General features: G+C 40.4%; 1 protein-coding gene across 1 annotated transcript in view; it reads right to left on the reverse strand.

Moving 5' to 3' along the window:
- Positions 1-4,671: 4,671 nt before the first annotated feature.
- Positions 4,672-12,575, reverse strand: part of GRTP1 (growth hormone regulated TBC protein 1) — a 54,689-nt gene continuing 46,785 nt past the window's right edge. The window contains exon 9 of the mRNA XM_075850296.1: positions 4,672-5,871. Coding sequence (XP_075706411.1) covers positions 5,782-5,871 — 90 coding nt within the window. The 3' untranslated portion in view covers positions 4,672-5,781. The remainder of the gene's footprint in view (positions 5,872-12,575) is intronic.

The following is a 12,575-nucleotide window of genomic DNA, read 5'->3' on the forward strand; positions in this document are numbered from 1 at the left end:
ATAATATTTTTATAGCTTAGGCCGTAATGGAGATACCAAATATATATGTTGTTGTTTTTTTTCAGTAATAAAGGACTTGATAAGCGAAAAAGGGTGATTGTGTTTTATTTTATTACTTGAAACATTTTTTACACTTTTTTTTTTCTTTAGTCCCACTAGGGGTCTTGAAGGTCCAACTGTCATATTTTTTTTTTTTTATAATACAGTGCACTACCTATATAGTATCGGTCAGTCATTCACTGACAGCGAGTCGCTTGCGCTTCGCCTCCGGGTGGGGCCTAATTAGCTTCCGTAATGGCAGAGCAGGAGGCCATTGTTAGGTCTCCTGTTGCCGTAGTAGCAGTCAGCAGCCCTGCGATTGCGGGGTTGAGCTGCCGATCTGCTGACAACCACAATGATGTAGCGATCGCTGTATCTAAGGGGTTAATTGCAGGGATCGGAGCTAGCTCCGGTTCCTGCTGTTACAGGTGGATGTCAACTGTAACATAAAGCTGACATACATCGCTGATGACGCCGGCTTATCCCAAGCCGATGCCATCTTGCTGGCGGCTACGGAAGCCTTTTAGGCCCTGCCTCCGGGCAGGGGCTGGACGTTTTCCATACTAGGCAGACCGGGAGGCCACTATTAGGCCTCCGGTTACCATTGCTGCCACTGACACCTCGGCGATCTCATTGCTGTGGTGCCGATGAGCTGCAAACATCTTAAATACAGCGATCGCTTAAAAGTTAGCTTCGATCCCCAATATTACAGCATGTTAGCTGTAAGATACAGCTGACATCCAGTGATGATGGAACAGACTCCGCTTCTGAGCCGGTGCCATCCATTTGTCATAAGTATACAACATTTTGCAGGAAGCACTGGCTTTCAATGACGTATACTTACGACAAATGTCGGGAAGGGGTTAAATAATGTTATATTGTAATAGTTTGGACTTTTATGGATGCGGCGATACCAATTTTATTATTTTTTTCCATTACGTTATAGAAAAAATAAATGGGAAAAGGGGGCTTCCTTGAATAAAAAAAATAAATACAATATATATATATATATATATATATATATATATATATATAGCAGTAGCATCAGAAAGCAGCTGGCTCTGGTGTTTTGTATGTTGAACAGCTGTGTTCTATTTTTATTAATACACGGTCCTAAAAAAAGATCTCGCACAGGGCATAAGTTAAAACATTTTCAATGAAGTACGCGACGCAGGAGTTTCCGTGCAGACTTTGGATACCAGCCTGTATTGTGTGCTTTTTTAGAAAGCATACACATAGGGTAAGTTCACACGCAGTGACCAAAAACGACTGAAAATACAGAGCGGTTTTCAGGCGAAAAAAGCTTCTGATTGTCAGACTTTTTTTTTTTTTTGAACAACTCGCGTTTTTTGCTGCGTATTTTACGGCCGTTATCAGAGCTGTTTTTCAATGGAGTCAATGAAAAACAGCTCCAAAAACGTCCCAAAAAGTGACATGCACTTTTTCGCGGGCGTCTTTTTACACGCCGTATTTTGACAGCGACGCGTAAAATTACACCTGGTAGGAACAGAATACAGTAAAATCCATTGAAAGCAATAGGCAGATGTTTGTAGGCGTAATGGAGCAGTTTTTTCAGGCGTAATTCGAGGCGTAAAACACCCGAATTACGTCTGAAAACACTGCGTGTGAACATACCCATAGATTCCGTTAGGCCGCATCCATACGGTACCAAAATGTTGTGGATTTTCCATGCAGAAAATCCGCAGCAGATTACCGTACCAGCCATGTACAAATTTCACTCACATGCCACAAAAAAATTTCCGCACAGAAATCAGAGCATGCTGCGGATTCTGTTGTGGCTGTTCACAGCAGGTTCACCCTTTTCAATGTAGAAGGGCGAAGTCCACAGCAAAATTCTGTAACAAAGTACAGTACAATGTTAGGGTTTCTTAAAACTCATTACACTATTCACTTATAGCGTAAAAAATCTGCCGCGGATTGTAGGCATGCTAGTAATGCTGCAAATTTTTCAGCGGCTAACTTCTTGACCAAAAACAACTAAATACTACATGTGTATTTTATTGCAGATTTTGGTATGGATTTTTCAATTGCACAGCTCAATTTTTATCTAATGTGTGAATCTAGCCTTAAAGGATCTGGTCTTTATCTTCGAGGAGTTGGAATTAGAGGTATTTAGTATTCATTATAATAAATATCCTGTTGCAAAAAATAATAAATATACTATATACACATGAAAATATTTACCAGCGCTGATTTGCTTAGTATATATTTTAAAATACTGAGGTAATAAGTTCTTACTAAAGTAGGTTGCACTGCTTTATATGCATTGTTCCCATTAGGTTCATAGATTAAGTAAATAATACATACATCAAATAATATGGGTAGATTTAGCAGCAAGATGTAAATTTAAAGGGGGTTATGTAGGGATCGAAAAATATAAGGGTATGTTCACACGGGCTATTTCCAGCCATTTTTCGGGCCCTAAATGTCCCGAAAAACAGCTGAAAAATCGGAACCAGAATGCCTACACACATCTGCCTATTGATTTTGATGGGAAAGACGGCGTTCTGTTCTGACGGGGCGTTTTTTTACATCTCATTTTCAAATAACGGTGTGTAAAAAGAAGCGCATGTCACTTCTTGAGCCGTTTTTCATTGACGCAAAATAAAAACAGCTCCAAAAACGGACGTGAAAAACGCTTGATAAAAAAAAACGGCTGAAAATCAGGAGCGGTTTTCTCTTGAAGACAGCTCTGTATTTTCAGCCGTATTTTCTTGAACGTGTGAACATACCCTTAGTGTACTCACTGCAATATGTGATTACACTCGCTAATATACTGGCTGCACAGTCTTCCATCATGACAACGCTACTCTTCGTCATGTTACCGGCCCCGCAGTACTCTATGTACAGTGATTACATAGAGTTACACCGGTGCCGGTGACATGACGAAGAGTTGTTGTGTCGTCATGCAACTGGACTTCCGGTCCCTCACCAGCGCTATAAAAATCTCAAAATCAGCACGACGAGGGACCGGAATGTATATTAGCGAGTGTAATCACATACACTGCTAATACTTTTCGGTCCCCACATAACCCCTTTAAAGATTTAGGCTGCATGCACCACCTCAAATTACAGTTTTCATTTATCCTGTTTATTGTTGCAATGTTCTCCTTTAGGGCATAGCCACACGTGGCGGATTTCCTCCGCAACTGTCCGCATCAATGCCGCACAGAATCTGCGTTGCAGATTCTGCGGCGGATCTGCCCAAAATGTGCAGTAAATTGATGCGGACTAGCTGCTGCGGACTTCGGGAAAAGTGCTTCCCTTCTCTCTATCAGTGCAGGATAGAGAGAAGGGACAGCACTTTCCCTAGTGAAAGTAAACGAATTTCATACTTACCGGCCGTTGTCTTGGTGACGCGTCCCTCTTTCGGCATCCAGCCCGACCTCACTGGATGACGCGTCAGTCCATGTGACCGCTGCAGCCTGTGATTGGCTGCAGCCGTCACTTAGACTGAAACGTCATCCTGGGAAGCCGGACTGGAGACAGAAGCAGGGAGTTCTCGGTAAGTATGAACTTCTATTTTTTTGACAGGTTGCTCTATATTGGGATCGGTAGTCACTGTCCAGGGTGCAGAAACAGTTACTGCCGATCGCTTAACTCTTTCAGCACCCTGGACAGTGACTATTTACTGACGTCTCATAGCAACGCTCCCGTAATTACGGGAGCCCCATTGACTTCCTCAGTCTGGCTGTAGACCTAGAAATACATATGTCCAGCCAGAATGAAGAAATGTCATGTCAAAAAAGCAAGACGTATCGCCAGCACATATAACATTTTCATGACAGCTGCGGACTTCATTGCGGAATTTAGAATCTCCATTGAAGTCAATGGAGAAATTCCGCCATGAGTCCGCAACCAGTCCGCCACAACTCCGCAACAGCCCTAGCATGCTGCGGACACCAAATTCCGCTCCGCAGCCTATGCTCCGCAGCGGAATTTTACGCATCGTCTAAACGAACACTGCTAAATAAAAGTGGAAGTCAATGGACAAACGGCTCCGCTGCGGATTAACGCTGCGGAGTGTCCGCTGCGGAATTCAAGAGGAATTCCGCCACGTGTGGCTTTGCCCTTAGTGTCTTGCACCTTTTACATATGGGAATGTCACAGATATCTTTAAAGACATTATTGAATTTTTCATGCAATGCAAACAGTGTCTAATACACTCTTGGTAGTGGGATAAATAAAGTGCTATTTCTTTTGACAAGTAATTAATGTGGCCTGTTACCGCCGAATTGGAGGTGAAGGGGGAACAAAGTCTACACCTATTTGATATTTGTCGAATATGTTCATTCTATAAAAGGGACTATGAACCTAATGGGAACCATATAGTAAATGTAAAGGAAGGGGCTTTCTCGCTTTTCCTACGCCTTTGCTTTGGACAGATGTCTTTCCAAACCCAAAAATTATTACGGGCATAATAACGGTTCTATCAAAAAGTGTCAGTTCTACCCATAGCAAGCAATCAGATCACTTCTTTCATTTCCAAACCTGATTTATATTTCCTTTTGGGAATCCTATTATTCAATGTTTGAATGTTACATGTAGTGTCAATGTGTGGAAAAGTTTTGCAACCCAAATAGTAATAAATATTTTATTACAAATACAGGTGATTTAAATGGTAGTGTATACAATACAGGTTTATTTTGGTTGCATCTACATCATTTCTATAAGAATTCACAAAAGGTTGATTGGTCAGGTCTACCAATTACAGTACAAAAAAAAGTGTTTAAGCACTTAAAGGCAAGTCAATGGCCTGTGCTAAGTCAGTCATCGGTAAAAAAAAAATATTTCCACTCAAAATATAAAAATAGGTCATATACGGTATTAGAAAATCAGAAGTTAGAGTAAGAAAGTTTGGTAATTAGGTTTGCTTTTCTTACAGAGCTTTTAACATAATTGTTTACTGTGGCTGCCATTTTTGATTGGGTAATATTGATTAAATATACTGAATAGAGGTATGTCATTGGTTTCTGAGGCACCGATTCTAAAGTGCCAACCAATATGGCGGCACTTCCTGTCACCATTTTTGAAAAATAAAATAAAAAATGGCTGCCCTAACTTTGTACAAACATGTGACTATCTCTAATAGTAAAAAAAAAAAAGTAATTACCGGTACTAAACTTTGGCTGCTGCTTCTGATTTACTAACATATAGCCCTTTTTACGTTTTGGCAGAAAAACCTCTAACCTCTCACTCTGCCTAGAATGCAACATACTTTGTAACAATATGCTGCGCCAGACATTAAAGTGTTAGGGCCTGTTCACATCAGCGTTGCTTTTCCGTTCATGGGTTCCATTGCAGCTTTTAGTCCGACAAACCCATGAACGGAAAGCTAAACGAAAACTAAAGCTTCTGTTTGCGTTACCATTGCCATTTCAATGGTAATCCTGCAGTTTGTTTCTGTTCCATAATGTTTCAGTTTTTTTGCGGAAACCATAACATAGTCAACTGCGCTATTGTTTCCGGAAAAAAAAAAAACCTGAATCTTTACGGGACAGAAACAAATGTAAATCAAGGCAAACGGAAGCATTACCATTAAAATCAACGGTACTGCAAACGGAAGCTTTAGTTTCCGTTTGGCTTTCCGTTCATGGGTTCCTCCGACAGAAAGCTGCAACGGAACCCATGAACGGAAAACCAACGCTGATGTGAACACAGCCTTATTCAGTGCAATTATTACAATGAAGGAATGTGTCAGTTGTTACAGTCAGTCTTCAGCTATTCCTGAGCAAGTAACCGTGCGCGATGTTGTTCTCTTAATTTAAAGATGGTATTTCTTGACAAGCTTCCAGGTTCGGTGAAGATTTTCTGCAACAAAAACATTTATTTTTTTAAAAACAAAAAAAACAAACATTTCAGTTTTGAATGTGAAGTTCTTAGTGACCAATATTGGTTTGTTTTCAATTTACGGTCTTGTCTCCATGAAATAAGATGCAAGGCCTAATTAGAATGGCGCCTGTATGGGATGAAGAGTGCACAAGGAACGTTCAAACCCGACAGAGGTGCAGTGGTCTGTGCCAAGAATAGCACATTTCATGACTCCATTTCTCCTGGGTTTAATGTTCTTCCAGGTCCATTGCATTCTTTATCCCATACAGATGTTCCGTTATTTCCAATGAACCAGTAATACCCAATAGAAGTAGACAGGTTGACCCTCTTGCTGCATTTTCACAGTGTTGTGCCAATGTTTGAAGCATAGCCTTTTAAAAGGGGTATGTGTCCATATAAGTAAATTCCTTTATCCCAGCAAGCTCTTTGCTTTCTGGTCCAAATGCAGGAAGAAGCAGCCAAAGTGGAACAGAGGGCTATCCGTATTAACAGTATTATGTAGAGAATGCACGCAGGGGGCAGGCAGAGCAGGAAGTCTGCGAACTGCAGCTTCAGCCATTCGCTGCAAAACAGGAAGGGATATCAGAAAAGGGGGCGTTATTTTGGCAATTTCTAACAATGCGGCCCAGTAACATGCAGCATTAATTATTGTCTGTAGTGCTAAGGGACCAAATTAATGACCCTGGAGTTTCACTGATGTTTTTGAGTGGTCATAACCACGATCATGTCTTGTACTTTTAAAAGCCTCTTAAATAGGTCCTGTGAAAAATATATACCTTTTGAGAGTAAACAAGCTACAAACAAGATGAAACCGATGTGGTTAACCCGTTAGTGACCGGCCCATAGTGTTTTTACGTCGGTCACTAACAGGCTTTATTCCGATGCAATAGCCTTTTTACGTCGCTGCATCGGAATAAATAAACAGAGCAGGGAGCTGTCAAATCTCCCTGCTCTCAGCTGCCAGATGTAGCTGAGAGCTGGGGGCGTCCCTGCTCGAACGAGTGAGATCGATATTAGTATCGATCTCACCCGTTTAACCCTTCAGATGCGGTGCTCAATAGCGTACACCGCATCTGAGTGGTTTTGGAGAGAGGGAGGGAGCTTCCTATCATCCCACTGACACCCGGCGATAAAATCGCCGAGTGTCTGTATCTCAGATGGCAGCCGGGGGCCTAATAAAGGCCCCCAGGTCTGCCTGTAGTAAATGCCTGCTAGATCATGCCTCTGGCATGACCTAGCAGATGCCTGTCCGTTATACACGGAAAGGCAGTAATACACTGCAATACAGAAGTATTGCAGTGTACTATAAATGCGATCGTATAATCGCATAGTAAAGTCCCCTAGTGGGACTAGTAAAAAAAGTGGAAAAAAAAAGTTTAATAAAAAGTGGAAAAAGTGGAAAAAATAATTTAAAAACCCACTTTTCCCCCTTACAAACTGCTTTATTATTAACAAACAAAATAAAAGTAAAAAAGATACACATATTTGGTATCGCCGCATCCGTAACGACCCCATCTATAAACTTATTACATCATTTAACCCGCACGGTGAACGTCGTAAAAAATAAAAAAACATACAAAAATTGCTGTTTTCTGTGAATCCTGACTTTAAAAAAATGTGATTAAAAAGTGATCAAAAAGTCGCATCTACTCCAAAATGGTACCAATAAAAACTACAAGTCTTCCCGCAAAAAAAAAGTCCTCATACAACTGCATCGGTGAAAAAATAAAAACCTTATGGCTCTTCAAATATGGAGACACAAAAACAAATAATTTAAAAAAAAAAAAAGCGTTTTTACTGTGTAAGTAGTAAAACATACAAAAACTATACAAATTTGATATTGTTGCAATCGTAACAACCCGCTGAATAAACTTATTGTGTTATTTATACCACACGGTAAACGGCGTAGATTTAGGATGCAAAAAAATTGTGGCAAAATTTACGATTTTTTTCTATTCCCCCCCCAAAAAAAAAGTTAATCAATAAATAATATGTACCTCAAAATGGTGCTATTAAAAAATACAACTTGTCCCGCAAAAAACAAGACCTTATACAGCTATGTCGACGCAAAAATAAAAAAAGTTATAGCTCTTGGAATGCGACGATGGAAAAACGTAAAAAATAGCCTGGTCATTAAGGTCTAAAATAGGCTGGTCATTAAGGGGTTAAACTTTTTTTTTTACTTTCATACTAGTCCCACTAAGGGACTTTACTATGCGATCATCCGATCGCTTTTATAATACACTGCAATACTTCTGTATTGCAGTGTATTACTGCTTGTCCGTGGAAAACAGACAGGAATCTGCTAGGCCATGCCTCTGGCCTAGCAGTCATTAACTAGAGGCAGACCTGGGGGCCTTTATTATACCCCCAGCTACCATAGAAGACACCGGCACCCTGCGATCTTATCGCAGGATGCTGGTAGGGTGAGAGGGAGCCCCCCTCCCTCTCTGCAAAACCATTCAGATGCGGCGCTCTCTATTGAGCGCCGCATCTGATGGTTAAACTAGCAGGATCGATACGAATATCAATCTCGCCCGTTCGAGCAGGTATGCTCCTAACCCTCAGCTACCTCTGGTAGCTGAGAGCAGGGAGGTTTAACGGCTCCCTGCTCTGTTTCTTTATTCTGATGCAGCGCCGTAAAGGCTACTGCATCAGAATCATGCCAGTTAGTGGCTGCCGAAAAAACACCTATGGGCAGTCACTAATGGGTTAAACGTCTCCCGATTAGCCCAGCAAGAAGTGCAGCGTCACTTTAAAGGGGCACTGTCACCACATCTCCTACATAATATGATCGGCGCTGTAATGTAGTAAGTGTTTTTTATTTTGAAAAACGATCATTTTTGAGCAAGTTATGAGCAATTTTAGATTTATGGTAATTAACTTTACTGAAGTGTCTTGAGAGAGAATAGACATTGCCTCCAGGATGCGATGTCTATACACACTACCGACACTTCGGTAAAGTTACGGTGAATAACAGCACAGCGTGATCTCGCGAGATCACGCTGTGCTGTGTGAGTAAGTTCCACACAAACTTTACCGAAGTGTCGGGAATGTGAATAGACATCGCGTCCTGGCTGGAGGTGATGTCTATTCACTCTCAAGACATTTCAGTAAAGTTAATGTGGGTGTATGTGACAGCACAGCATGATCTCGCGAGATCACGCCGTGCAGTGAATACAAATGGATATGAATGGAGAGAAGTGTATGACGCTGATTGGTCAGCGTCATACACTTCTCTTCACAACGCCCACTTGGTCAAAAGTTAAAAAACGCCCAGTTGGGCAATAAGAAAGTAATTAGCATAAATCTAAAATTGCCCATAACTTGCTCAAAAATGATCGTTTTTCAAAATAAAAAAAAACACTTATCTACATTTCAGCGCCGATCACATTATGTAGGAGATAGGGCACTTATAATCTGGTGTCAGAGCCTCTTTAAAGCGCCTATTAGGCAGCAGATAGGGAAGTTATAAACTGGTGACAGAGCCTCTTTAAAAACACTAAAATAGACAAGTCACTGGGTCCGGATGGTATACACCCCCGCGTTCTGCAGGAATTAAGCACCGTGATAGACAGACGCTTATTCCTGGTGTTTAAGGATTCTATCATGACTGGGTCTGTCCCACAGGAGTGGCGCATAGCAAATGTGGTGCCAATATAAATAAAGGGGTCAAAAACTGAGCCCGGAAACTATAGACCTGTAAGTTTAACCTCCACTGTGGGTAAAATATTTGATGGTTTTCGGAGAGATTCTATTCTCAAGTATCTCAATGCAAATAAACTTAACGCAGCATTAGAATGAGTTTATGAGAGAACGGTCCTGTCAAACCAATCTGATTAGTTAAGTTCTAGACTGGACCTGGGTGAATCTGTGGATATGGTGTATCTAGACTTTTCAAAGGCATTTGATACTGCTACTGATAAAAGGTTGGTATATAAAATGAAGGGACTGTGGGAAAATGACATTTTTTTTACTCAGTCTATCTATATACATCTATGTGTTACCATGTACTGTTATTTATTACCAATAAAGATTTATATTTTTTGACGATACGTAGTAGACTTATATTCTTATATTTCATTAGGGTGTTATGTTCCCTGTGCTTTTAGGTTGTTCTACAGTTCATCGCATTCCAAGAGCTATAAACTTTTTTATTTTTGCGTCGAAATAGATGTATAAGGTCTTGTTTTTTGCGGGACAAGTTGTATTTTCTATTAGCACCATTTTGGGGTACGTATAATTTATTGATTAACCTTTATTAACTTTTTCTTTGGGGGGGGGGGGGGAATAGGAAAAAACCCTGAAATTTCGCCACTTTTTTTGTGTCCTAAATGTACGCCGTTTACCGTGTGGTATAACTAACACAATAACTTTATTCAGCGGGTTGTTATGATTGCAACGATACCAAATTTGTATTGATTTTTTTTATGTTTTACTACTTTTACACAGTAAAAACACTTTTTTTTTGAAAAAAAAAATTATTTTGTGTCTCCATATTTATTGTTTTGCTGATGCAGCTGTATGAGGGCTTTTTTTTTGCGGGACGTCTTGTAGTTTTTATTGGTAACATTTTGGAGTAGATGCAACTTTTTAATCACATTTTTTTTATGGCAGGAGTCACAGAAAACAGCAATTTTTGCATTGTTTTTTATTTTAATTTTTACGGCGTGCGGGTTAAATAATATAATAGCTTTATAGTTGGGGTCATTACGGACGCGGCGATACCAAATATGTAACTCTTTTACTTTATTTTTTTTAATAATAAAGCATTTTGTAAGGGGAAAAAGTGGGTTTTTCATTTTTATTTTTTTTATTAGTCCCACTAGGGGACTTTTATGTGATCATCCAATCGCTTTTATAATACACCGAAATACTTTTGTATTGCAGTGTATTACTGCCTGTCCGTTTAAAACGGACAGGCATCTGTTAGGCCATGCCTCTGGCATGACCTAGCAGGCATACACTACAGGCAGACCTGGGGGCCTTTATTAGGCCACCGGGTGCCATAGGAGACACGACATGTGGCCGCTCTCCAAAGCCACTCAGATGCGGCTATTGAGTGCCGCATCTGAGGGGTTGAACGGGTGAGATCAATACTGATATCGATCTCACCCGTTAGAGCAGTGATGCACCCAGCCCTCAGCTACCTCTGGTAGCTGAGAGCAGGGAGATTTAACCGCTCCCTGCTCTGTTTATTTATTCTGATGCAGCGCCATGAAAAGGCATATGCATCAGAATAAACCCCATTAGTGGCCGCCGTGAAAAGGCGTATTGGTGGTCACTAGTGGGTCACAGTTACCATAGGGGCTAGTATTGGGCCCTTTTCTTTTTAATGTTTATCAATGAACTTGTAGAGGGTTTACAGAGTATAATTTCAGTATTTGCAGATGATACGAAGCTCTGTAAAGTAAATCAACACAGGGGAGGATAATGTAATACTACAGAGGGATTTGGGGAAGCTGGAGGTTTGGGCAGAGAAAATGGCAAATGAGGTTTAGTGTGGATAAATAAAAGGTTAAACGGATTTTACAATTATGCAGTAAATGGTAAAACACTGGGTAAAACTACCACTGAAAAATATTTGGGGATATTGGTCGACAGTACATTTACAATTAGCAACCAGTGCCACACAGCTGCTGCCAAGGCAAATAACATCATGGGATGCATCTAAGAGGCATAGATGCTCATGACAAGAACATCGTTTTGCCTCTATATAAATCACTAGTCAGACCACACATGGAATATTGTGTACAATTTTGGCCACCTGTGTATAAGAAGGACATGGCTGAACTAGAACGGGTGCAAAGAATGGCGACCAAGGTAATTATGGGAATTGGTGGATTGCAGTATCAAGAAAGGTTATCAAACTAGGGGCTATTCAGTTTAGAAAAAAAGAGGGTTAAGGGGCAATCTAATTACAATGTACAAATATATAACTGGACAGTACAGAGAGCTTTCTCATGATCTTTTTACACTTAGGCCTGTAACAATGACAAGGGGGCATCCTCTACATCTAGAGGAGAAAAGGTTTCACCAACGTCACAGACAGGGATTCTTTACTGTGAGACCAGTTAGACGATGGAACTCTCTGCCACAGGATGTTGTGATAGTTGATTTATTTAGCAAATTTAAGAAGGGCCTTAATGCCTTTCTTGAAAAATATAACATTACTTTTAGGAGTACTAGATTCTGGAGATGGGATGTTGATCCAGGGATTTATTCTAAATTTCCATATTTGAAGTCAGGGAGGAATTTTCCCCCTAATGAGGCAATTGGCATCAACCTCTGGATTAACACATCTGGATCTGTCACCAGTTTATAACTTCCCCATTTCCTACCTAATCTAATAGGCGCTTTGATGTAGATAACAAACGTTTTTTAAAAAAAACAAAAAACGGTAATTATTGACCAAGTTAGCAATTTTTTTCGATTTATGCTAATTTTTTCTAAATGCCCAATTGAGTGTTTTTTTTTTTCTATTCACCAAGTGTGCGTTTTATAGAAAAGTGTATGACGCTGACCAATCAGCGTCATACACTTCTCTTCATTCCAGCCCAGCTTGATTCACAGCACAGTATGATCTTGCGAGATCACGCTGTGACGTCACCGGAGAGACGGAAGACTGAACAGACAGGGAGTTTTGGTGGCCAAGAAAGATGTACATATGCCAAAGGATCCAG

The sequence above is a fragment of the Rhinoderma darwinii genome, chromosome 2 (assembly GCF_050947455.1).
Source record: "Rhinoderma darwinii isolate aRhiDar2 chromosome 2, aRhiDar2.hap1, whole genome shotgun sequence".
Taxonomy (NCBI): domain Eukaryota; kingdom Metazoa; phylum Chordata; class Amphibia; order Anura; family Rhinodermatidae; genus Rhinoderma; species Rhinoderma darwinii.